Raw genomic sequence first — 27,954 nt, 5'->3', positions numbered from 1 at the left:
CTGCAGGACCCAACTCAGAAAAGCTGTTTTGTTTTGCTCAGAACACATGGCAATGGTAGGTCAGACTAAAATAAAGTGTAGGCAACAAGCTGTTCCTTGGAGGAAAAAAGACAGTTTTCAGTGGAAGTGATCCATCCAGCCCTCATTTTGAGGTTAAATGTATTTAAAGGTTTATTTGAAGCTAACATGAGGCTTCAGTCGTCCAACTGGGTCAAATCAAGTAGATATCTTTCAAAGCTACTGTATTTTTAGTGCCAAATTCCTTCTTTTTTACTACAGTCCTTCCACTGCAGCTGAACAGGAAAACACTGTCATCGAGACACAATGAGGGGATTTTTTCTTTTACTACAAAGACTAACTGTGGAAGATATCCGCTTTATTTGACTAACTCAGACAGCCGAGGCCTCATATAATCCTCATATAAACTTTTAAGTACATTTTTTTCCCCAAAATGAAGACTGTGGATTCTGTCCCTCAATCATAAGCACATTTGGATGAGATCTTCTAATGGTCAGTATGAACAGCAGGAATGATTACAGCAAGAAAAAACCTGTTTCAATGTTCATTTGGGTTCCTGACTGTTGTCTTAAGACAGACGTGAAAAACTGTGAACCTGTCCTTTAATTAAGATCATTCCACACATTATAATGGGATCCACAGGCTACAAAATAAAACCTTTACAGAACACAGCTGTGACAATCTAAGAAGAGTAAAGTTTAACATTAAAGTTAATTTAAATTTCTCTAAATAACCAGCCGTGCAATACCCCTATAGCCTATGGCTAAATTTTGTTGGCTTTGAAATATCACTGATAGACAGACACCTGATTGCTTGTAAGGAACAGGTCTGTCAACACATCCACGTTTACGAGGTCAATCATTAAAGAGACAGCGTTACACTGAGCTGTCTGCTCCATTCACACACAGACAACATGAAGTTGTGTATTTAATATATTGATCTTTTTGGAGTAGACCTATTTTTACATTACTGAAGTGACACCTCTTTTGTAAATACAGCACCCTTTTTTTCTCTCTCTCACTCTCTTGCCTTATACAGACTGTTAATTGTATTTTGGTTGCAGATATTTTGCTAATTAGTGGCCGCCGTGACTCCGTCTGTCGTAATTGGTTGGACATTTTGGATTCAAATAGTTAAAATACATAAATTAAATTCTTTATTTTAATGCAAACGCTACATAAATGCATCTAGACAAGTTCTAATATAATTATTTTAACAATAACAGACTAATGATTTGGAGATGAAGCTCCAGTAGCTGTTGAAAGACTCTTCTTCAGATACCAGGATCGTTCATCAGTGTAGCCAAAACAAAAAAAAAAAAAAAAAACGCCTCGTGCAGAGAGGCCGCGGGCCCATGCACAAGTCGCACGTGTCCCTATGTGTCCTTGTGTGTGTGTGTGTGTGTGTGTGTGTGTGTGTAAAAGGGAGTCATAATCCTTTCTCCCGCGCGCTTGGAAAAGCCTCTTCTCTGGCAGATTAATGGGGCACCACGCGCGCTCCAACCATCTGTTCCACCAGCGGCATCACATCGGCACGAGCGCCTCTTCTTCTGCTCTTTATGAGTCCTTTGTGTGTTTTTTTTACGGATCAGACCTGCCGCCGTAAACACGACACTGAACTTCCCGTTATACGTTTCAAAATAAAACCCATATCGCGGTTAATCGTGCCATTATTTGTCATAACGCACTGTGCGGGTTTCTGGCGGCTTTCTGGCGTTTTAAGGTTTAAACCAGCTGTTTTTGACCTTTTTTTGGCTTGTGGTCACTTAATCTGGTCTGAAGGTCTGAAGAGGTGAAAATATCAAGTTAGCTATTTTACAAGAAAAAGCAGAAATGAGAGAAAAGTGACAAAAACAACAAAAATTTGAGCGACAGATATATTTTTTCTTTCTTATCTCTTTCAACCCCTCAGATTTTGGGACCCCCAGTTTGGGAACCACATCCTTAATCTTAATCCTACCCACTGGGGTACCCACAGACCCCAGAGGTATACTTTTTTGTTACATCTAATTATTCTATCATTCCAGTTTTTCATGACTTTGTCAGTCAATTTGTTCCTAATGACTTCATATCATTGTTTCATGTTTCTGTTTTAATTAGTGCTTTTTAAAAATACCCATGTACTGGGGTCCTCGGGGGCCCCCAGTCAAAAGCACCCAATTCCATTTATGCAGTTTTAATAGATGAAACTGTTTATTGAGCTCATGTTTGATGTGAGAACTAATTTAAAGTCTCACACTTTATTTAGAGGGGGGTGGGTGGAAAGACTGTATTTGGGATAAATGGTGCAATTTGTATTAGAGAAAAGTATATATTTTCCTTTTGCACAACATGTAAAATAACTGTAACTTTCCTAAAATAATAACATTCTGTTTTTTTTTTCAGATTATATTAATTACATAACTAATAATGTTTTGAGAAGAAGTAGGCTAAGTTAACATTTTGCTATGATGGTTGTTTCTTACAGTAGTTTATTCTTGTTCAGTCCTTGTATGTTAAAATTGTTTGTAGGATGATGGTTTAACCACATAATGAGAAGTGTTTCATGTTATAATATATCTGACAGCTGTAATTTTAGACTATTCAGTTGCTTTTTACCATATTTCACGCAATTTTCGTCAGACACCAGGTTCTTTGTGTCTTTACTGACTCATGATTTATAGACTAAAGCAGAGCCAGGATAACTTTTATATCCATGTATTCTTCTTTCAAGGAGCTTTTTCTTCTATGTTGGATGTTACTGTAGCCACAATATATATCAGCTCAAACGACGTTAAACAGACAAAAACATGGCAAAAAATTTATAGTAATACGCATAACCTTTATATTTGTTTTCTAAGAATATGCAGTAAAGACATAATGTGGGTTTAACAGTTATAGCTTTATAGCTTTTACAAACGGCGGGTGAAAGTCAGGTGTTCCTGTTGGTGTTTTAGGGGATTTCCAGCAAAATGAGGAATATGCTGTGTCACATAATCTAAGCTCAAAGATCCACTTACTAAACTCTTTTTTTTTTTTTTTTTTTTTTTACACATTCAGTACCCAAAGGTCAACTTCCACGCTCAAAGAGGAACACGCTACTTTAATTTCACTGCAGCCTCGTGTTTTAACTCCAACAAACCTCGTGTTATTGGCGACCAGCGGTAATAACAGGTTTCACTTTCTGCAGGCGAAAGGCTTAAGAGTTCAGTTATCGTCCAGTGCCATAAAACTTTCGCCATGCTACATCTCCCTGGCACCAACCTTTCCTGTGCACAACATGGAAATACAAGAACCTTTGAACTGTACAATGTGTGTGTGTGTGTGTGTTTCTCTGTGTGAGTGTGAGTGAGTGTGTGTGTGTGTGTGATGCAATGCGCTCCTAACCACTAGAGGATACTGTTGACTTTGATAAGATATGGCCATATGGCTATTAAAAATAAAAAAATCTCAAGCTATTTCTCAAGAGCTGGAGAAAAGTGATTAGCAGAACTAAAAAATAAATTAAAAAAAAAAAATCCTCAATGGACCAGAAGAAAGTGGACAAAAGAGCAAATAATGACGCGATAAGAGATCACAGCTTATGCCCAAATAATTGAGTTTTCAGACTTATTTCGCGGCGGTTATTGCTCCTACATTAATATATAGTAATATTTACTTCATTAAAAGTATTATCGTTTTTATTATAATGAGTATAGATCTCTCTGTTTCTGTTAATAAGAAAACTCTCTAGATGGGTCATAGATATTGGATCAAATCGTGGCTGTAAACAGTAAAAATGAGACATTAAAAACAATATAAGCTGCCAACGATGACGAGTTGATATATATAATTAATATATATTTGTAGGTTAATACTATCACATTTGAATATGCTTTAATTCGCATAAAAAATATTTGTTGTGTAACACACAGTTTCTAGCTGTGCTGTGTTTGGTTTTGTCGGTGTCGACTGAACTTCAGTTCCCTATTTATAACAGGGCTGAAGAAATGTTTTTTTGCTATTGCACTAAAAGGTCAATGAAGGAGTTGGCTTGGAAATATCTGTAGATGTTTTGGACATGCGCAGATGGGAGATGCCATATTGGACTGGGGGCAGCAGCAGCAGCAGCAACTGAAAGACGTCGCTCGCGCTGCTTTGCTCGGGCTCACGCGAACGAGGAGAAGGAAAAAAAAAAACAGAGGGGGTCTCGTGAAGGAGAGGCTACAAAAAAAAACTTGGACAGGTAAGACAGGTGACGGCTCCAGCGGGCCTGGACGGATTTTCTTTGGCTGCAGCGTTTTGTTATTTTCGTTATGTCGACGAAATAAACCACCGAGAGAGTTATTTTCCTTCCTCCTCCGCTTTAAAACCCCCTGAAGTGCTCCTGAGGCGGTTTCTGTAGAAACGACAAAATAGTCGCGAGCGTTCGCTCACGAGCCCAAGTTGCTCAAAAGTGTCTCTCACGCGCTGTAATTAAACAGCTTTCACAGGCGGAGAGGACGCTGTCTCGTGGCACTCTCGCTAATACCGTTTATTGCGTTGTTTTTCCTTTCTGTTCACATGTCTCATGTAATTAACTGTTTTGGAAATGACGTGAATTTTTAATAATCTGCGTGAAAAAATACACCGCGTCACCGCTGAAACGTTATTTTAAAGCTGTTTAATGCTGGCTTTAGGAGAACCACCACGCAATTTTTGTTTAACGTTAACGCGAAGTTGTTTTTATAGAAATGACTTCTTGCAGTCATATGCGTACAGATGAGTCATTTGGGATTTTTTTCGTCACCCTGAGGTGCGTAAAAGCCATCGGAAAATACCGGACACTGCCAAAATGTCAAACCACTTTCAACATGGCGGGTTATGGTGTTCAGGGGGGAAAACTGCGCCTTAAAATCTTTGAACGAGGAAAAAATAAAATGATGGCAGATAATGCGCCCGGTTCTGTTTCTTTTGATGGACATACACGAGATTTAATCAATTAAATTTAAAGTGTGCATTTGGCAACTCCGTGGGAGTTTTTTTCCGCTGCAGTTTTGAGTGTGCAAAGTACATGACCGGAGTGCCAGCCAGCCTGCTGGTCGGCTACACCCCTCACTGCCTCATCTTCCTCATGTGCACTTAACGTTTCCTCTTTCACTTTTATCATAAATGCTCCAGCTCATCCGATAGCTCTGCTTCTAGATCGCATTATATTAAATTAATGTCGCTTTTTCCAATTGAAATCGACAGCAGGAGGATTTCATTCCACCTTTCCCCCCCCCCCCTCCTGCCACCTTATAGATTAATATGTTGATGATTGTACAGTCGGACGAGATGTTTCTCCCAGTGTATTGTTTCACTATATGGGTAAATGTGCAACGATTAAGCCAGATAATTGGGTTTAACCGCGCGTATCTGTTTAATTATTTCTCTTTTGCGGGCGATCAGCAAATCCGGGGTTTACAGCTTTGCATTATTCCCGAGGATTCCTCCTCCAGATTAAATCCGTCACCAGAATGAACAGAAACAATAAAGACTGCACGTTATGGAGCCGGCGATAGACGTTCATGTGCAATGAATAAATCATGCTTTTAGACTTCTTGTTGCTCCAAAGACATTTTTTCTCCTATGGAGCTGCGACTGGGGATGGCTGAGCTGTAGATAAAGAAAAAAAGAGCACTTTTAAAGGAAAAATTAAAGCTATATAGTTAAAATATAGTGTATGATCTGTTTTATCCATAGGGAGAAATCAATATGTCCTCCTGCATGTTATTGATGGGGTTTTTTTTGCAAGAACCCACCCAACAGCCCTTTTTTCTTTTTTTTAAATCATTTATCTGTTTCTAGATAAGCCATTGTATGTTAATGCTCCTGTGAATTTCTTAAGAAAGAGTGTCACACAGTGAGCACGTCTACTCTCACGATAAACAAAAAGAGGTGGTCACTCCACAGGAAATAATGACGATTGTTTCTTTCTTGTTGGCCAACTAACTCCTGGCGTGTATTTGAATAAGGGGAGGACTTAGGCAAATAGCAGGTTTGACCTCTTCTTGTTTTTAGAAAACAAAAAAAAAAAGTCCGTTAGTGAAGGACATTTGGTGCAAACGTCCGTGTTGTAGGAAGTTGTTTCCAGTCATTGATGTTGAAATAAGAAAGCTCTAAGGCTGAGGGAGTTTCCCCCTCCCCTCCCTTCCCCTCCTCTCCTCTCCTCTCCCCTCCCCTCCCCTCCCCTCCCCTTGGCTGCTGCACTGTTTTCCTCTCCGTCTTCTGTTTTTCGTGGTCCACCAGGGGCAGTTTCTGTTTGCACTTCATCATTTATTAGTTTGCTGATCTCAGTGAGCATCAGAGGTTGTCGTGATCAGGCGTGAAACACATAGGCTGCATTTGCCTTGTGTACACAATCCACATTTTAAAAAAAAAAAAAAAAAAACTGTAGAAGAAATTGGAGGATAATTTGTTATCAAGGCTTCCTGTTGCCAAGAGGAAACAACTCTTGGATGGGTCTAAAAGAGGAGAACCTAATAGGGAGTAATGCAATAAAACCCCAAGCCCATGCAGTGGTAGTTAATCTCCTAAATCCCCCATTAAATCTTTGGCATGGATGGGTTTAGGGAAAGGCAGGAGGACAACACGTGGATGCCCAGTTCCCCATCAGGGGCTAATCAATTAAACAAAAAAAACCCCAAAAAAACCCCTCCTCTCAATCTGAGACCATGGGGGCACAAATGTCCTGCGTCTGAGATTAACTCTCCCAGACTGGTTTAATCCCCTGATGCCCAATCTGGGCTGTTTCCTCCGGGACGCTGTAGCCCAGTAAGCTTCATCGAGTAGAAATGCTGAACTCTTAACTAAAACTAGTTTAGAGATAAAGACTGAGTCACATAGTTGACACTGACGCCTAATATTCTGAACAAAAGCGTGCGGATGGTTTCCTCTCCCTGAGGGTTATGAAACTTGTTGAACCAGTGAAGGGACCAAATCAAGGAGAAAAAAAAACACACAACATGCTCTCACAGGAAGCTGACTGAATCAAGTTGACTTTTTAAATGTTTTTTTTTTCTCTAGCTATGATTAATTACAATATGTCACTTTTTTTTTTTTTTTTTGGAAGAGGATGAGGGTTTAGTTTCAGAAAGTCTTGATCTTTTCAACCCACACAAAAATTACTAATAAAGACCCCGGCATTGTGAGGAAAAACTGTTTTTTACATATAAAAGTGGGTCGTTTTGTTTCTACAAAATGTGGAAATATGAAACAAGAACATTCTTTAAGACCTCAGGGAACTTTTTTAAACTTTTTTTTCTTTTAAATAAAAAAAAAAAGAAAAAAAAAAGAGTAAAATATGTGACGTTTTAGATTCCAGAGGACGTACAAAGTTCGCCAAGATAATAAATATGTCAGGGTGAATTTTGGAGAAATGAACAACACAGTCCATAAGTATTTGGACAGTGACACATTTCCTGTTGTTCTGGCTCTGATCTCCAGCCAGAGAACTGGATTTGAAATGAAACAACTTTCAGCTGTAAAGGTTAGAGGTTTTTCATAGTGAATGATCAATGTAGGCCCTTTTTTTTATTTTTTTAATACATAAAAAATGCAGCACAGTGATGAAAAGGGCTCCAATTTCAACACTTTTTCATCTGATGTGGATGTTAAAACCCTCAAATTAAAGCTGAAAGTGGGTACTTTGCTCTCGTGGTCTTGGCTTCATTTCAGATTCGATGTGTCGGGAGAGCGGAGCAAAAACATAAAAAAAAGAAAGAAAAAAGTGTCATCTTCGAGTTTTTAAGAGCTCGCTGGAATACTTCCATAAGGGCTTTAACTAACAAATGTTTTTTCAACCATCAATTATCAATCATTTAGTCTATAAAATGTTGCCAGAGCTCAAGGTGAAGTCTTCAAAAACACTCCAAAACTGAAAGATACTGAACCCACAGTGATGTAAAACTGAGAAAAGCAGCGAATCGTCACATTTTCGGAGCTGGAACGAGAGAATAAATCGCGTTTTTGCTTGATAAATGACTTATAGATGACCAAAAAAATCAATTAATATTCTGTTGAGCACACAAACACCGTTTGCTGTTTTTGATGATGAATGGTTGCAGAATATCTGTGTGATGTTGTCATTTTGTGTGTCAAGGGGTGGTGGTGGTGGTGGGGGGGAAGTCCTGCTTAAGGGGAATTTTAAGGGAAAAACCAGGATCTGTGAGCAACTTGTACTGTTTGATACCAGTGTTTGAGTGCACTTTGAGTTTTAATGAGCACTGTACCCGCTGCTGCATGCTGACGACAGCGATGTGTCAATGCTGCAGAAGATTGTAGGGCACTTAAGCAAGAAACACTGATAGGCTGTGAGGTTGGTGGGTGGGGGGGGTGGAGGGTGGAGGGTTGGGGTGGGGTGGGGGGGGGGGGAGAGAGAGAGAGAGAGAAGGGCAGCAAACGGCGTCATGTGAGCCAAATTAGCTCAGCTTGTTGTTTACGCAATGGATGTATGCTGGAGCCACTGTGGGGCGTCAGGGGTGTGTGTGTGTGTGTGTTTGTGTGTGTGTGTGGTGAAGGGGGTGACACACACACACACACACACACACACACACACACACACATTCGGGTGGTTGTGGAGACTGTCACAGCCTCTGTAGCCTCACAGTTCTGTAAATACTCGCAGCAGAAACAGCAGCTTGAGCGTTTTCCGTGTGCTTTCGTTTTCTCTGGATCTTTTTTTTTTTTTAAAGAACTTGTTTTCATCAAAGGATTGTCGGACTATCACGTTTTTTTTTAAAAATTTATTTAACTTTTCCTGCCTGCGTACGTATCAAGATGGCTCTCCTAATCAAATAAGGATACTTCCTGCTTTTTTTGGATATTAATTTCAATGTTTAGATTCTGGGGTTTGTTTTGCTTTTTTTGGCTTTATTTGAGGATTGCGAGCGTGCCTGAGTGTTTAACTGCCAGGTTGATGTAAGTGGGTGGAAGCCGGTAAGTGAGTCACTGTTGGTCCATGACTGAGCGATCAAGGACAACCACCAGGCAAGTGACAATCATCGTCTGTTGTTTGAAGATAATGATTTTCAAATATTGTCTCACCGATTACTGAGAAATAAGCAGGTTTTTTTTGGAGAACTGTCTGCTTTTCATCCTGTTTGTGCTTCGCCATTTTACTGTGGGTTGCTTTTTTTTTTTTGTCTTAAAGATGTAAATTCTGCTGGTTTTTTCCATTTAAATAGTTTTTTTTCTGTAACTTACTCTTAGAGAAGTTTTGAAATTACAAGACAAATAGTTTCCATGTGTCATTCATTTATTTCTAAAACTTTAATGATGAACAGGAGTGCTTTAGGTACACACAGATATACTCAAACGGGCAAAAAATGCCCCAAAAATACTTTAAAAAAAGATATATTCACTCCAAATATTGCTTTGTTCTTGTAAAATACCATCTAGCCAGTAATAATTGCTTAAATGAATTCACTCTTTGTTGCGACTGCTCACTTCTCAGGCTTATTAAGCTTCAGGAAAAACTACCAGCAAAGACCCAGATTTAACAAGTGAGTCGACTGTTTAAAGAGTCATCTAGTAACATTGATAAGGAGATGAGATACATCAGGATGTGTCTGATTTAGCTCAGCGGGTGATTCATTGACTGACTGATCATATCGTATGTTTCACTTCACAGTAATTAATCAAGGCAGCGTGTTGCAATTTCATGAAAAAAAACCCCAACAAAACCTGCAAAGTTTTTTTTTTTACAAGTTTGGAAAAGTAAAGATTAACGATCCAATCAGTCACAATCAGGTGCTGATGTGTGAGGGTGAAAAATATCTCACCTCTGTACTACATGCCAGACACATCAGGTTAAACTTAGTTTGATAATCACCAGTCGGACATGTTTTACCGGTGAAGTTGGTTTAAAGTAATACTGTCTTTTTGTAATGTTGTTTTAACGTATGTTCTTGTTTTTAGTTGTATCTACTGTTCCAGGAGTAGCAAAAGTCATTTTTGTTGTACTGGAAATGTGCAATATCAGTAAAGGCATTTTATTCTATTCTAATCTAAACATAGACTGTAAAAAATAATGGATGTAGCCACCTTGAGTTTGCATTTTGACTGTCGCCATCTTGGATTTTTGGATGAGAGGGTTGAGCTGACGCTAATGCTAGCTGCTAGTTTAGTTAGAATGGTGCGTTTACAGGCTGTGGTTAACTGTGCTAATGCTAATGCTAAGTTTTGCTAGTGAAAAACAGGCTTAAAACCATTAAAACAAAACGTGCTTACCTGAAAAAACTGAACGCCCGACTCCTTTAAAAGGTCCTTTAGTTCAACCAAACACTGAACAAGACTTGCTAAGGCAACCAAAATGTTACATTTACCATGGTAACGTTACCTAACCAACATTGTCGCCGTGGTAGCGACTTGCCTGTGACAGCAACCACCTGTCATTCAAAGCGGCCAAGCCCCCTGTACAGTTGTCATGACGTGGGGAAATTAGCCATAGAGACAAAAAAACGTTTTTTGTACCAGGCTGTAAACATGTTTATTTCTGCTGTGAGGTTGGGTATTTTAACATGGGGGTGTATGGGGAGTTTTTGAGCCAGACTCAAGCGACCGTACGACAAACTTCAGTTTTTGGCTCCATTTTTCAGTCTTAGAGGTTTCCGCTTGATTCAGTTTATTGGTGCGAACCCCTGAAGTAGACACCGCTTCATTTTAAGGGATCATAAACCAAAAAACTTTGGGAAACACCTTTCTATGGACATGATAGTTGTACTGGAATGTGATATCCACAGTAATCTTTTTATAACTGATGTGTCATTCCAAGATGTATGTTGATAAAGAAACATTTGCTAATTAATACATTAAATATCTAATTAATAGCCTTGTTAGTGAAACTGATTGTGAGTCATATATCACGGTGATTATAGCCTAACAGTTTATTCCATATCAAGCTTCATCATGACATTGTTCTGCAGTTGTGTATCATTTTCTCTCCACCGTTGCCTGAATGAATATTTTCTAGTCTGACTAATTTGTTGTCTCGCCCGTGTCATTCCGGTTTTTCTACTTTTCTTTGACTCTGATTGGTTATCTGATGGCGTTTTGCTGTGGTATGCAAATCCAGGCTGACCAGACAATATGCATAACCAGATATTATACTGTAGAAAACTCACACTGAACCGGTAGAGGCTGGTCTGCAATTAGACAAAATAACAGGCTTTTCACTCAAGTTTAACAATGCTGAAAATTAGCTTGAGTGCTGAAAACTGCAAAAATCTTTTGTTTTTTTTTGTTGTTTTTGTGTCTTTTCTTAAACTTTGTGTCTGCTTTTGTTGCTAAGTGCTCATTGCAGCATAGTTTTTGTTCTGCACGTTCCCAGAGATGAGCTGACAGTCAGTGCAAGCTTTTTTTTTTTTTTTCCTTGGATCTTTTGTTTGATTAAGTGAAGGTTTCTGGAGGTGGAGACTCTTTTCTTTTTTGTCCGTTCAGCCCTGTGGCAATCGCTATTCATTATAATAACCACCCACTTCTTCTTTTGTTTATTCTAAAGAAACTGGAAATGCATAGTGCATCATTTCCTGTCTGCTAGATGATTTTCCAAGGAAATACTTATCAAATAGTGGATGTTTGTCTGAATAAACGCCAAAGCTTTCATTAACTGTCTTCAGTTTCAGGGGATTTGGAGAGCAGTGGCAGCAGATTTAACTCTTTTTCTGGGAATTTTATGGATTTTTTCTAAAAGATTTTTTCTGGCTATTATTAGATAAATCACGACATTACATCTGTTTCTCTTTTCTGTAACAGGGATTTCCAGGAAAGTGAAAGATGCAGTGAAGAACTGCCGCTTGCACTACGAGTCCAAGGTTAACTCACTCTCACCAGGAAGTAGAGGAGCAGGATGCAGTCTCGCACACAGGAGCAGCTGTTGGCTCCCACTGCTGTGAAGTCACATTATCCGACCAATGGGAAAGAAGAAGAGGTGAACACAGGTGAGGCTCGGAAGTTTTTTATCTTTTTCCTTTTAAAAGTTGTCAGGTTGGTTCAAGGATGCCACCCTTATTACATCAGCAGACTGGAATGTTAGAGGTAGGTTAGATAAGGAATCGCTTCTCTTGCTTATAATATGATTTTAAATGTGATTTTATCATATTTTTTTGAATGAAAGGAAACCTTGATTTTGCTTCTTCTCTGTATTATTGTGGCTCTTTTAGATTTCCTTATTGTTTGCAGGAAAGAAGCTCACATATCTTAGCTAGACATGCCATATATTGTTATATTACACAACTTAGAAATGCCATAATTTAGCATTTAAGTAGTACTACACATGTTTTTCCCCTGTAGATTCAAATCTATTTGAACAGACAGTAAATATCTATATATGAATGCACAGAAGAAGCGTATGAAACACCTCAAAACATTTAAGTTTTCTGTGTAACTCCACACTCCTGCGCCGTCTTGATGTACGTCATTGTATGTAAGTCGTCACTGTCCTATTTCCCATCCCCATTGTTAACGCGTCAACCCTCCACTAAATTATTACATTCACTCCCGGGTCGCCACATCTCAGCTATTGTACCTCGACTATTTCTTCTTGTCTTTTTGACGTGTGGAATTTGTGCTTTGGGCATCACTTGATTGCATCAGATGACACAATGCTGCATGTGTTCAGTATTTGATGTAATGTATCAATAGCGTAAAATGAAAAGAGGGGGAAAAAAAAGCCAAGTTTCATGTGTTTTATCACTTTGATTGATTTTCTTTTTTGTTTTTTCCATTTGGTATGAACATATTTTGGCACCACAGTTTCCATAACAGCACCATTACACTCACTAATACCAAAGCAGTGGAGTCATTAAGTTAGCTGTGGGCTACACCTTCAGTTTTTTTTTTTTGTTTGTTTTTTACATCTAGGCAAATCTGGATCTTGAAAAGTCTTGCATAATTAGTTAGTAGGAATTCCTATTTGCTCTGTAACACTGACAGACAACTGATTATTGAGACCAGATCAAGTGTTGCGGTGTTCAGCCGCAGGATCAAGCGGACGTGTGTGGGGGTTTTGGGCGTAACCGCTGTGAAACAATCACAAAATAACATTTTTATCGATCTGATTCATCGGCTTTCTTGCTACTAGCGCTCCCACCCTTCATTCACTCTCTAGCTCGCTCGACCACAGCTGCTCTCTCTCTCGCTGGTGCTCTCAGCTGCTCTCTCTCTCTTTTTTTACCTCATCTTTTTTTATAATGAGTCGGGAAGCTGACAGCAACGTCTAACTTTACTTTTAACGTTCGAAGAGAGAAATGTCCTCCCCTCGTCCCAGTAACGTCTTCGTCCTCCCTCAGGGCAGAGTTTACAGCTCTGATCAGCCTGATCTAAGACTGTGATTGGCCACCGCAGCCTTCAGCCGCAGTGACGTCAGGTCGCGTTTCTCCAGAAGTTGACTCTTGCTCAACTTTCAGGTTGCAGCGGCTAAACCTGCCTGATTTGGTCTGAATACGTCTTTACTGTTGATACTGAGGAAAAAGTCTGAATTTGATGATTAAGAACATTAATAAAGGAGCAGCAGACCTACAGCAGGCTGACAAACTGTAAACTGATGTGTGTCTTGACGTCTGTGTGTTTCAGTTTGACTGTGGAGAAGAAAAAAATCAGTTGTGTGCGAAGGGTTAATCTCTGTTTATTAAAAAAAAAAAAAAAGTGTGTGTGCATGTAAGCATTAATGAGAAGAAGCAAGCCAGCCCTGTGATCTATTTGAAACAAACTCCATCAAAACGTCAAGCTTCTTATCGGCCCCTCTCATTAGACGGAGCAGGTTCAGTCCCGCACCGTTCACACAGGAGGAGTCTCCAGAGGCATGTACACATAGGAAAACAGCAAAGAAAAAAAAAAACCCCTGACACATTATACTTCGGATATATCTGTCTCCCTCAGGCAAAGCAAACAATTCTCACCTGCAGGAAAAACATTAGTGGCATTACATAAGACAACTTGAACATGCTGCGCACACGGATGCACACTCTAGATTATTTCCTGTGACTTTTATGTTTTGGCACGACAAATTACATTTACAAATCAAGAGATTGTATTTAATTGCTGTTCTGTACACTATCATCTCCTGAATAAAATGCATTTTTAGCCTCCAGCAAAGGCGTTTTTTTTTTTGATGATTGATGGGAGATTTTGTTTATTCAGATGCAGATTCCATGGAGGAAGAGGCGGAGTTTAACTGGGAGGAGTACATGGAGGAGACGGGGGCCGACGCTGCCCCTCACACCACCTTCAAACATGTAAGTGACTGCGTATGATCTTCACCTAGCGCTTTAATCCCATCCCTGGTTGATCCTTTAAACACAGCCTCATGGATAAGTACCATTATGCAGAAATCCTTTAACAACATATTGGAAGAGAGAGAGAGAGAGAGAGAGAGAGAGAGAGAGAGAGAGCAGCGCTGCTCTAACACAGTTCAACAGTTCCCTCTCGGAGGCTTTGTTCCCTCGTGACGCACAAGTTGTCAGACGACCTTTGCCGGTTTTTGAAAACACAATTGAGGGTAATTACTGTAGCAATAAAAATACAAAACAATGCAAGAGATATAAGTGAGTGACATAGTGCTGGGCTTTCCAAAAGGATGTGGAGTAGCCAGTAGCGGATGTGGCCTCCGTTAGCCATCATATACTTAATTATTACATATTTTAATGAGTTTGCCTCCTTGATTGTGAACATGTAGTGAATTATTATGAAGGAGAGTTTTAGCCCACGCAGTGTGTAAAATAGCTATTAACATTTAAAACAACACCTTTTCCAGACCGACGAGAACTTTTGTAATTAAGAATCATTAGACCTTATTTATTATTTACTAATTGACTCCCTCGCTGTAACGTTTATCAAGACATGCCACAATGACGGTTAATGAACTGTTTTAATAGAAACATAAATGCATTCTCATTCAGGGAAAATAAACAAGATTATCTTAAGAGGGGGGGGGGAGGGATGTTTTTAATCCCATATCTTATCTAGCTATGTATTGGTTTTAAATTCAAACCATTTATAAAGTAAACTTACGCCAAAAATAACTCTTAAAATAACAAATCATGTGAATCAAATCATGTGCATCTGCTGAGTCAACTCAACTTCTAGTCATCTTCATCTTCACTGTTATCCTGAGTGTGATTTACTTTGACAACATTGTGTGTTTTAATGTGTTTGTAATGAGATGGCTCTGCTGTAAAAAGCTCAATGTAAGTAAAGATAATTCATTAATTAGTTCATTCATTAAGCCCGTAAACATCTGTGTGGCATATATATAGAAAATGCAACGCTTTCAGTCAGTCGGACGTGTTAATACTTACTGTGCAGTCGTCACCAATATTTCTGAAGTAGCCTGTCTAACGAGGACGTCTGCAATTCTTATTTTGCTTCTTCTATTTTGGGGGGAGGAGGGGGGGGGGGATCGATACAGACAGAAAGGCATGTTTCTCCATCATCATGCTCGTGTTGTTTTGACGCGGAGGCTAAGTGGTCATAACTGTGCACGCATAATGAATCGCAACTTGTCAATCAAAACTATTTTATTAGAGTCAAAAATCAATATAATAAAGTAGCCGGCGCTTGTGGGAAGCTCTGCGTACTGTTTCATTTCTGGTTTATTTAAACCCGAGGCATGTATTTTAATTGCAGCATCCTTAAGGTTGAAATCATTATCATAATATTAAGATATTTCCCTACATGTACAGATATTCTTATACATCACATCATTTGACCAGTGGTTTCGGAATCACATGTTGTTTTCTGGTGTTTTTTCCGTAACTTCCTTATTTCTCATTTCTACTGAATGAACTAAAAACGGCTCCTACATGTATAGTTTCATGATCTAAAAAGGCTCAGTAATGTCCTAAAACAGCTGGGCACTGCAGGTTTCAGGAAATGCAACTGAAACCGGAGTAAAAACTGCATTTTTAAGGGGATATTTTCATCATCAGCGGATTAATACAGCATATTTGGTGCTCTAGTGAGTATTTACAGCAGCAGGTTGATGCATGTGGGATTGATTTAAAATAAACTTCAGTGTGTGTGTGTGTGTGTGTGTTCACGGTAATGAAGGAAGACGTCACCCAGAGCAACGGTGTGGCTCGCTGATGTGTTTTTAATAGTTTTTTTTTTTTTTTTTTGGATAATAATGGAGCTCTGTGGCACAGAGGAAGAAGATAAGAGGGTTTTTCCGTGGTGGTTGGGGTAATCGAATGTGTTTTTAACCACACAGCATGACGAGGTAAAAAAAGTGGTTTACCTGGATGACGTGTTGGAGGTTTGCTGGTTTGCGGAAAATCCAGTAAGAGGCCCTTCATCTAACGTCTCACTGTGGCTGTTTCTGCTTGTACTGTTCACTCCTGCAATGTTTAGAACTGATCTGTTGACCAAACATCATCTTATCTCTTTGTGTAGGTCTGTTTTTATTGATGAATAAAGCCGCTAACTCTGTCATTAACACATTTAGCTTTAATATGACGCAGGAAAGGTTGAGTTTTCATCTCATACATCAGTAAAATAGTTGCTGTTCTTCACACAGAATCATTAATTTGGTCAACAGACATTGATAAATATCATATTGTCATCTTATGATTATGCTAAGTCAATAGACAGACAGTTTATAATCAGCATTTTTCATGCAGAATCACAAAGCCTGTGTTGCACTAAAGCAAACTGCACTATGTGTTAGCCACGACTGTTCTGCAGGATGACTGATTTATATCTCGGATATCTGAGTCAGGAAACGGCTTAGTGCTTAAATTCTCTAGAAAACTGAATCATCAGGTTTAAAAAGAAATGGGGCACAACTTAAAAACCTGTCTGAAATCTATTTAAAGCAAGCGAGCATATCTACAAGATCATGAATGCAGAATGGTAATCATTCAGCCCCAAAGTAGAGAACCGTTATGGAGAGAAAGGAGGTGGCATGAAAGGGGAAGGTACCTTTTTTTTTTTTTTTTTTTTTTTGGCAGTGACTCTGCAGGCCAGCTGTGATCCGCTCTGATTCGCTGGAATGAAACTCATATCTGATACCAAAGTGAAGTGAAGCGCAGCCTGCTGAGTTAGTTCAGACAGTCTGACATAGTCCAGGTCAGCTGAGGGGTCAGCTGAGCCGCATGTTGCCATTACCAACTGGGCTCTGCCTGTTTAACATGTCAAACTCACCTGCTTATTCTCTGCTGCTGCTGCCTCGTAGGGATCTCACCTCAGGAGCAAAATCACATTTACATGAGTTTTTCCTTGAAATCTTCCTATTCAGTGTCTGATCTGGTTGAACCGATAGCTGCTGTATGTTAACAAGGCACGTGGGTGCAGAGTAACTGAAAAACTGAATCAGCTAATTAGCTTTCCGCTGTACGTTGTTGTTCTTCGTGATAATGCCAAGCTCAGCAAAACCGCTGCCGTGCCAAAGTGATGAATTTACTTTCTAAAGCGAAGCTGAAGTTAATCACATGTTAATCCTGTCCAGATTAAAATTTGAATTAAATTCAAATGTAAAAACATATTAAACGTCACTTCTTCTTTGTGTTTGTCATAAACACGGAGCACAAAAAAGCCTTGTTGTCCTTCTGAGTCTCCACCAAACCATAAAGTACCAAAGGCTGGCGTTGAATGTTTGTTTACGGATTAATTAGATATTTTCTTATTTAAATAACTTATTTTATTAACATTTTATTTGGGTAAAGTCAGTGTGTTGCTGCCTTGTTAGTTAAGACAACATTAAACACTGATGCATTTGAAATGTTCGGCTTTTTTGTAGTTTTTTTTGTTTTTTTGTGCAAATTTACACCAAGTCAGGTGTTTTTCTGCATGTATGAAGCTGTTGTATATATTTATGTATGTATCTATGTTTTTGAGGCACTGTGGAAACAAATTTGTTCATGTGGACAGTAAATAAATCTGTCTGCTGCTGCTTTTGCGACACAGCTGCTGTAGACGAGGTGTAAGGTATCAAATCATTATTTTGGTACCTAAATGCAGGTTTGGTGCAGGATCTGGCGCCTGTATCGGCTGGACCACGTTGTTGTTGTTGTTGTTGTTGTTGTTGTTGTCAGTGCCTTACAAACCGTCACACATGACCATTACAAAAACAATTCATGTGACTGTTTTCTGATCTGCCACAGCTACGGTTCAGGTTTAATAAGGTTTCGGTTCCTCACGGTTAGAGTGTCTTGAAGAGTTGTTTGACTTCTTTAAGTAAAGTTTAAAGGACGAGTTCACAATTTTTCAAGTCTGTCTTAAAACAACAGTCAGGTATGAACAGTGTAATCATTCCTCCTGTTCATACTGGCTGTTAAAAGATCCTTCAAATGTGATTTCAGTGTAAGTGATGGAGGCCAAAATCCACAGTGTGTCATTTAAAAGTTGATATGAAGCTTATATGAGGCTTCAGCAGTCATGAGTTAGTCATATCAAGTGGATATCTGACACATTTAGCATCAAATTGCCTCTTTGTGTTTCCCTTTTGAGCTGCAGTGGAAGTATAATAACAAAAAGAGAGACTTTGGCACTAAAAAGACTGTAACATTGAAAGATATCTACTTGATTTGATTCATTTGGACTTATCTGAGGCTTCATATCAGCTTCAGATAAACTTTTAAATACATTTTTTGCACAGAAGGAGGACTGTTTATTTTGTCCTCCATCATTTAAGACAGACTTTAATCCCTTTTCCCAGAATTATTTCTCAAAAACAGTGTTAAAGTGGCTGTATTTACTCTACTGCCAGCTGTCAGGATTTCAATATGTTCAATATAACTTAACCAAACATCATAAATATCACTCATATTTTAGGAAGGTCATGTAATTATTGTGTTTCATCCATTCTGAGTGAAACATCTGAATGTCGGGTCAGTTTCATCAGCATAATTTTACCCGACTATCCGCAATCCTGAATAAACCGTCACCAGCTACGAGGCTTTGCCGCCGTTAACATGTTACATCACAGTAGACGGCCAGATGGGCGAGAGCAGTTGATCCTGCATGCGAGGTCTTTATCCACCTCAGCTGACTGTGTTTGACCGACGGAGCAGCTGTCCGCCCCGATGAGGCTCACAGCTCTCTCCGCTCTGGGCAGGGCCGCGCCGCGAAAGGTGGAGACGTGTCTGCTGGTAATTTAAGATTTAAAGAAGTGTGTCAGTGTGTTTCAGTTTCTTACATCACTCGGAGCGATGAATGTAATGAGGGCAGGAATAGAATATATGGGTTTTTATGAGTGCGCCACGATGTCGGACAAATTGTCTGTGTGGTGATTTGAACAGCTGAGGTCTCTCGGGAAGCTAAATTGCCTTGTTGGTAAGTGGATTGAGTCACTGGGAAACAGACCATGAATTCCCCAGAAAAATGTGATTCAGTAAAGTGCAGCCCTCATCTCTGTCTCTCTCTCTCTCTCTCTCTCTCTGCCTGGACAAATTGAAACAGTGATTTCTCTTGGGCCTGTACACACACACACACACACACCCCCACACACACACACACACATACACACACACACAGGCAGTGTTTGCTGCCGAGGCTGCCCGTAGCTCTCTTACATAAGCCAACCAGAGTGATACAGCACGTTTGCATTGTTGTAGCAGGAAGTCACGGGGCCATTCGTATTGTGTTTATTTCTAAGATGTTGGCTTTTTCCATTCACTTGTGAGTGTGTGCGTTTGTGTGAGTGTTGAATGTGAACATCCTGTTGGGCTTGTAGTGTTCTCAAGCATTGTATGGCAGCCTGTGGCTATGATGGAAGAACAGTATACTGTGCTGCGTTCACTGTCTTGCGGACTTTCTCCGCACAAGGACAAACTGTAAGACTTATGTTTAGTACAGCAGAGGTTTTTTTTTTTTTTTTTTTTTTTTTTTGAGTCACCAGGTTTATTAGTTCTGCTCGGTGATTAACTAAACCTCACCTGTGGTTTGTAACAGTGTGAAGCTCTTCCCAGTTCCAACGCTCAAACTGGAAAATCCTTGCTTGTTAAAATTAATCACCTGGCACCAGATTCAGGTGATTATCTGTCAATAAGATACCAGATATCATATGAGATTTTGGTTAGTGCTGCAACTAACAATTACTGTAATGATATTGACTGATCTCTTGATTATTTTTTCAATTAGTTAATAGTCTATAAAATGGCATAAAACAGAAAAATGCCCATCACATTTTCCCAAAACTGATGGAAACATCTCAGAATCGCTTGTTTTGTCCAATCAGCAGAGCAAAACCCAAATATATGAAGCTTACAATGATTTAAAACAGAGAAAACCAGCAAACATTTGGCATTTCTTACATGACTTAAACAATTAAACCAAAAATGATATTGCATTATAACTTAACTTACAGTTAAAGCAGCCTCCAAATTGCAGATACATCTGTTTTGCACAAGTTCCAGAGGAATAAACACCTGGCAGCACCTTCGTGATCACCTGCTGTGAGAAACGTCTCCGGAGAGAATCCCATTAAATCAAATGTGCTTGATATTTGTCATCCTGTCACTGTGGACATGACGCTTCAGCATTCAGCAGCACATGAAATCTGCTGTGTGGCCACTAACTGAGTGTTTTGCTGGGAGTTTTATTTAGTGAGTAACCACAATAAGAGAGTAACCACAATAGATGCACTTTAGTTATTTCAGTTTCTGCTCTGCCTCTCTCTCTCTCTGTCTTTCCTCTCACAGTTTTCTGACTAGGATTTTTATTTGGGTTGTTGAGGGAGAAACAGAGAGAACCAAAACATATGATATGATTCATGACTGGAAGGTGACTGTATCTGGTGTTGACCGCCTTTCCACAGAATATACTGATGGGGTATCAAGAGAGCAATTTTTTTTCACCAGATGTACCAAAGTTTCATCAGATTGTAATGTAATGTGCCTCCACCCTTACATGACTAATTTTTATAAGGTTATTTGGCTATTTTAGTTAAACTACTGTCATATCGGGGTATTCGGTCAAAACATGGTGATGTTAAATTTTGTTATTTTGCTCCACATTGTGACAGAAGCACAGATGAAAACCTTCTCTTATAATAAAGCTCTCTTTTGGAGTCAAATTGTTAACGTTTTTGGCCATTGTTACTATCGGTTATGGTAACATTTTACTTGAGATCTGGGAGACAAATTATTCCTGCAGCGCAAGAAACAAGAAACGAGCAATCAGACAGGCTGTAAACAAATTTTTACCAAACTGTTAGGGAAGTCAAACATTCAATTTGTTTCCCAAAACTGTCAGTAAACATCAACATGAGATTTTGCAAAGCGACTTCCTGCTTCATCTCTGACCTGCTTTGAACGTTTTAAACGTTTTTTTTTCATGCAACAAGGTATTAAAACCGAATAATAAAGTGGTTTAGCTAATAAACTGGTTTAAATAATAACTTGTTCGATAAAATGGTATCATAACTGATAAGAAGCTACAGTAACTATGAAAACAAGGTTGTGAAAAAGACGGAATATCCCTTTAATGTTCTGTTGTGTCTGTCCCAGGTGGAGATCAGCCTGCAGAGCAGCTTCCAGCCTGGTATGAAGCTGGAAGTGGCCAATAAGAACAGCCCGGACACATACTGGGTGGCCACCATCATCACCACATGTGGCCAGCTGCTGCTGCTGCGCTTCAGCGGCTACGGCGAGGACCGCAAGGCCGACTTCTGGTGTGATGTCATGACAGCCGAGCTGCACCCGGTGGGCTGGTGCGCCCAGAACAACAAGACCCTGATGCCCCCCGAAGGTAGGAAGAAACACTTTGATACACACATGCACCTGAACCTGGTTTTCTTACACACACACACACACACACACACGAGCCAATGTTAGATTAGTATCAGCAGAATCAGATATCAGACAGTCGTGATAAGGATGGAGGCTGCATAAGAAAGCAGCTACTGTTCTTTTAGACTAATCTCATTTAAAATTAATCTTTTACTTTTACTGTCCTATCATCAAGTTTCTTTTTTGAGGATCATGCTGAGCTATAAATCTACTTACTGTGCGTTATTTTCAATACAATCATGTGACGCTAATGAAATAACGTCGTTGTCTAATAATCAAATGACCTAATCTGATACAAAACGAATACATTTTGTTCTATAATTTGAAGGTACTGTACAGAGCTTTGGAAAAATGTTTTGAGTAGGGGTTGCTTCGCCCTCGTCTGAATGCTTGAGATGCAGAGAGGCTGTCTAAATCCTGTCCAAACCAAATCTACCACACAACAGATCGACATGGAGAAAATACTCTGGCACACTATCAAAAATATTATATAGCTCATGATAATCTCAACAGGGAGAGGTGGAGTGTATGTGGGTGATAATTTGGGTAAAAAAACTGAGTGATGAGCCTTCATTTCATGTTATCTTGTGATTCATTATATTGAATAATTATTATATTTAATTTCCTGTGATTGTACAGTTTGTGAGCAGACTTTGTCCATGTTACGCAGCCTTTTTGTCAAAGCTTTCCATCCATGAATTAGTAGAAAACCTATCAAAACCTACCTATTTTTTGTCATGAAAACAGAGACTTTCTATCAGCACAAAAGGTCAGTCAGTGGTTGATTCATTTCATTCGTTTAGAAGCATCTCACACACACACACACACAAAGGCTGACATGAACACACAAACCTCCCATCTTTACCTTCTCAAAGAATGCTTTAAATAAACGGAGTGGACAGACAGGTTTTCCCCAAAGGGCTTCGATTGTCAAGGCGGCTCAACTGTCATTTATCTCACCGACACATCAGACCCACGCCGTCACGTTCAGTCGTACAGCCTCAGCAATGCAAGAAGGGGGTCGCCTCTTTTCTAAAACAACCGTCTCTACTCTCTTAAGAGCATCTTTTTACACCTGATCTCAACCTTTTCCCCCCGAATAAACCCTCAACTTCTCCAGCGGTTATTCTTCCCGCTGTCCCTATCACAATATCACAACTTTGCCAAACCTTTTAGAGAGGAGACATTTCCACCTGCAACAAGCCCTCTCGCCCTCAGACAGATGACTCACCCTCTCCAACCTTGTTCAGACCATTTATTTTTCTCGACACTTCCCCGTTGATGGATAGCATGTGCCTCTGTTGTTGTGGAGACGACCTGGATATGTTTCCACCTGACTCAGGTGTCCTCGTCCTCACAACAACTCCATATGTCCTTTCCACTCAGCGCCGGTCTTTTCACCAACTTCCTCTTTTTGCCTCTTTTGTAGCAGCACCCGGTTCATAAAATGTCTGTATTCACAATCAAACCTTTATTTAAACTCAAAGAACCATTGAGGTTGCCCTCGTTTACAATGATGTCGAGTCACAGACAAGTTAAATAGGACAAAACACAGATGAGAGTAAAGAACAATCAGTTAAAGCAGTTACACATTAAAGGGAGGTTTGTGATCATGGTTTTACATTTTCCATTGGTTAGTAGAGTCTTGTATCAGTCCAAGAAGTTGGGGCCTTTAAATAAAAGACTGACTTTCCAAATTCAGACCGTGCTCAGGGGACCTTAAGCATAAGCCAGTCATTTGAGTGAGTTTCATAGGGTCCAAAGTTCGAACCCAGCATCATAGCGATGTAAGGTGGTAGCTTTTCCTTTATAGATAAACAAATGCCAGTGTTTATTACTCTGCCAGAAAAGACCAACCCACCTTATCATACAGGATACAATGGTGAGTACAGAAGCTATCACCAGTAATAAATCACAGGGAAGCATGATAGACTGTGTCTAGTGGTTTGAAGAGTGAAAGCAACAGCATTTTTATAAATTACATCCTCATAATCCAAAACTGATAGGGAAACTAGTTCTGTTGCTGTGAAAGAAGCCAATTTTGTGACGCAGTGTGCTGACAAGGTTGTCTTTAATGGTATTTAAATGTAGATTTCTCATCAAGCCAGATGCCAAGATATTTATATTCAGTAACTCTCTCAATGTTGGATCCATTCGCAGTGGATGTATGCATACTATTATAATCAATGGCTCTAGTAAACAGCATGGTTTTTGTTTTGTTTGCATTAAGTACCAGTTTTAAGATTAATAAGAGCATCTTGTAGAGCATTAAAGGAAAGTTCTCAATGGCTAGTTGTACAAAGTCAGCAATACAATACACAACAGCGTCATCAGCATAGAGTTGGACTTGACAGCCACTCAGTGAAGAGACAATATCATTAATATAGACAGTGAAGAGGACAGGACCCAAAATTGAACCTTGAAGAACCTTTTATTACCAACGAGAACTCAGACTGGACACTCCCCGACTTCACACACTGAAGTCTCTCAAACAAATCATTCTGAAACCAATCACAAGCCTTTTCCATCAAAGCCAATACTGTATAACCTTTGTAAGAGTGTAGGATTATCAACTGTATCAAATGCTTTTGACAGATCTATAAAAAGGGCAGCACAATGTTTCTTATTGTCTAAAGCGGATACTATATTGTTTGTAACTAATGTAATAGCTGAAATAGTGCTGTGATTAGCTCTAAATCCAGATTGGTGTGGACTTAATACAGAGTGGCTTGAAAGAAATGCCTTGAGTTGATGGTGAAATTTGCTTTCAGTACAGCAGTGGAGTGGCTTTTTCTTTGGCTCTTTCTCTTTATAGTACAAGCCTTCAGACAGGATTTTGTTAGAAATATTAAATTGTCAAGATTTGGCAGTCAACTGAGATGAGCATTGTAGCGTTACTTTATGTGTCTTTGTTTCTTTTTTCATCTGGTTTGAACTCTCCAAACTCTTTGCACTGCAAATGATTATATTGTTTCTGTTACATCTACTGTTATAAAACGATATTGCGTAATAATTTGGCAAAGTTGCAAAAGTCACTGTCAACACTTCTGTTTTTAAAGGGGACATAACATGCTTTTTAAGATTAATGTTACAATGTTGGATGTTTATTTTAAAAATGGTCAAAGTTCAAAAACTTGAATTGAACGTATGTAAAAATGCTGCCTGCAAGTCAAAAGTCAGGGCTTCAGTCAGCTCTTAACACTCCACTTGCAAAGTTACCTCTACTTCCTCCTCGGGATGACGTTATATTGTTTCTGCACGCCCACAAACGATCATCCCTTCTGTAGCCTTTGTTGCTAAGGTTGTTTCATGGGTTGTTCTTGTCGTCCAGTCACGTATTTCAGATCTGATTCAAGATGTATTTGAGAAGGTCTTAAAGAGACACGAGCTAAAACGGCCTGTTTCAGACAGAAGCTGAACTGAGGGGCTGATTAAAGGGCCTGTATAAGATAAATAAGGAGTTTATTGAAATGTGAACCATGCAAAGATAAACAAGTAGGGCCCCAGAATAAAAATATAGACCTGGAGATGTGCATGACTGGTCCCCTTTAAGATAAAGGCTTAACAACTGTCTTATTCTGAAGAACAGAAAACTGTATTTTATGTGGATTGTTGACATTTGACGGTGCATTCCTACTTTATACTACAAGTGTTGCTGGAGTTTTGGCATTTTTTCTTAGTTTCTTACATATTTGCAAGATGTAGAAGCTTAAGAAAGGTTAGAAGGTTAAAAAAAATACTGATATATAACACTTAATACTCAAATACAGGAGAAACAGCAGCTGAATTGTTCCAGTATGCGGTGAAAACATGCTTTTAAACCAAAGTTAGCTACTTTTAACCGTCTTCCCAAAAGCTCTTATTTCCAATTTTTTGTAATTGTGACGGACAGCTGACATCGCTGCAAGTTTAATGATGCAAACAGCAGTGTAGTGTAATTGAAGGCAGTTTTCTATTGCCAAGAGGCTTCTGCAAGACACTGTCAATTTGTGAAGAAAGGGTACTTTGTTGCTTCATTTCAAGGCTTTGCATCATGTTATCCACATTTTCGTGTGTGTGTGTGTGTGTGTGTGTGTGTGTGTTGCTTAGTCAGCTCTAATATTAGAGCAGAGAGGAGAGAGAGAGAGAGAGAGAGAGAGAGTGTACTGTTGAGTGCTTACACCTGTGTCACATTTACCTGTTTTATTTGTTCTCTTTTTGTTTGTTTTTTGTTTCTCAGATAACATTTACCTAAGAAAAGGTAAGCAGCTGAACAGCGCTTCTGACTAACTGCCCTTCTCACTAGTTGCTAACATAAAATCAACACTGTGTCAACGTTAGGCCTCAGAGCTGCATGTACAGTGTGCTTCCTCCTCCTCCTCCTCCTCCTCCTTCTCCTCTTCACCTCTTTTTACAGGAAGTGACCTCACAGCTCAGTTGCCATGCCTTGCTTTTTTTTTTTTTTTCTTGCATGTGACTCCCTTCTAGCTGAGTGTGGAGTGAGTGTGTCTTAGCAGAGTGATAACACACACACACACACACACACACACACACACACACACACACACACACACACACACACACACACACACACACACTGCTGTTTGTGCCTGCTCCACTGTAAGAACAAGCTGTGTTTGTATGATAACTCGCAGCAGCTCAGTGAGAAATGTGATGCTTTGATAAACAGGCCTCCTCTCATGTACAACAAACAAACAAACTGTGTCCTACATCAGAAAAAAAAAACATGCACAAGTTGAGCAAAGACAGGTCAGAAATGTAAAAAAAAAAACCCAAAAAATCATGTTTGGCACATAAAGTCAACATTTGTCACCAGACTAGCCAGGAACTTTTTTTTTTCTTCTCTCTCAAAGGAAGACATTAACAATAACCGCTTGCTAATTAATATAGCAGTTGATAGTTTATTCTTTAATATATCAAAGTTATGTTAGTCAGGGTGATTTGTAAAGACATTCCACAGACAAGATGCATGTTTTGAATAATGAAATGAAAAAAAAATAGGCTGCTCCAGTACTGCTTCCCTTCCTGCTTTCCTTAAATTATTTTATCATTGTCTATTGTATATTAGTTTTCTACTGCGGATGTTAGTTGGTGGGTAATGATGTAATGATGTGAGGGTGTTGTTCTGTTTTGACTTAATCGTGATATGACTAACAATCTATAAATAATATATTAAAATGAGTATTTAATGTCATAAATACTGACAAATGTAAATAATGTGCAACAACAGCTAAAGCATTTGTTTTACAAGTAACATCAGGAGCCTTGTAAGAAGTATTTCAACATTTTGTATATCTAAAGTTAAAGACTGTGTTGACACCCTTATTTAAAGTTGAGTCTCAAAGGGTTTTTCATCCAAATTTAAGAAGCAGTCCCTGTGTAAACTGTTGACAGTGAGCTCTAACAGAGACGCTATTTCTGTAAAGTTAGTGTTGAATCTTTAAATGTAATTTTTCAACACTGTGAGCACCGCAAACCACATCTGTTCACTTTCATTTTGGCGAGCTGGAGGCAGAAATCTTGAAGATAAATATCTCCAAAATCATCTGCGTGGCTTGACGCCACTAGAGGTTAGTGATAAAATATGTCCATTTCATTTATTTACACTAAAAGTATTGGCATCATTATTTTATATGAGACTTAAATGAATAATCAAGTATCAAAAATCAACTTTTACTTGGTGCATTTTGTTAAAAAATTAAATAAAATACCAGACATTAAATGTACAAATAATAATGATAAAACTTTGATGATGATGTCAGTGAAGGGGAGGCCTTCACATAAAGCTTTAGTAAGATTTATAAAGCCGACTGTGATTTTTTTTTTTTCCACCTTGAGATCTTCAGGCAGGGAAATTTCACTATGAGTCAGCCAGCAGGAAGCCAATCACATCCGATTGGTTGTTAACGTTGCTCTAGAAGAAGCAGAAGCAAACGTCTTCCCTCAGTCTCACCTCCATAGTTTCGGATTAACTTTTTACAGACTTCCCTCCCTTTAAGTTAGAGTCATCTTGATTTATTTTCCTCTCAATACGAGAGAAGACACAACCACGATACATTCTGATTCGAAAAAGGTCTTTTTTAATTCAGCAAATCGCATAACAAACACACCTAAATCCCTCGTCAAACTCGCTTACTCACAGTTGCCTCACTCATGAAACTCACCCAAACACACACACACACACACACACACACACACACACACACACACACACACACACACACACACACACA

General features: G+C 39.2%; 1 protein-coding gene across 2 annotated transcripts in view; it reads left to right on the top strand.

Moving 5' to 3' along the window:
- The first annotated feature begins 4,028 nt into the window (after positions 1 to 4,028).
- The window catches only part of sfmbt2 (Scm like with four mbt domains 2), a 56,197-nt gene continuing 32,271 nt past the window's right edge, over positions 4,029 to 27,954 (top strand). Inside the window, exons 1-5 of one of the 2 annotated variants that reach the window (XM_067581347.1) lie at positions 4,029 to 4,221; positions 11,751 to 11,935; positions 14,136 to 14,230; positions 21,440 to 21,680; positions 25,941 to 25,961. In XM_067581347.1, the coding sequence (XP_067437448.1) occupies positions 11,845 to 11,935; positions 14,136 to 14,230; positions 21,440 to 21,680; positions 25,941 to 25,961 (448 nt within the window). In that variant the 5' untranslated portion in view covers positions 4,029 to 4,221; positions 11,751 to 11,844. The remainder of the gene's footprint in view (positions 4,222 to 11,750; positions 11,936 to 14,135; positions 14,231 to 21,439; positions 21,681 to 25,940; positions 25,962 to 27,954) is intronic. The other variant, XM_067581348.1, reaches the window with a different exon arrangement.

Source organism: Thunnus thynnus, chromosome 23, assembly GCF_963924715.1.
Source record: "Thunnus thynnus chromosome 23, fThuThy2.1, whole genome shotgun sequence".
Classification (NCBI taxonomy): Eukaryota; Metazoa; Chordata; class Actinopteri; order Scombriformes; family Scombridae; genus Thunnus; species Thunnus thynnus.
This window is presented reverse-complemented; position numbering and strand designations above follow the sequence as displayed.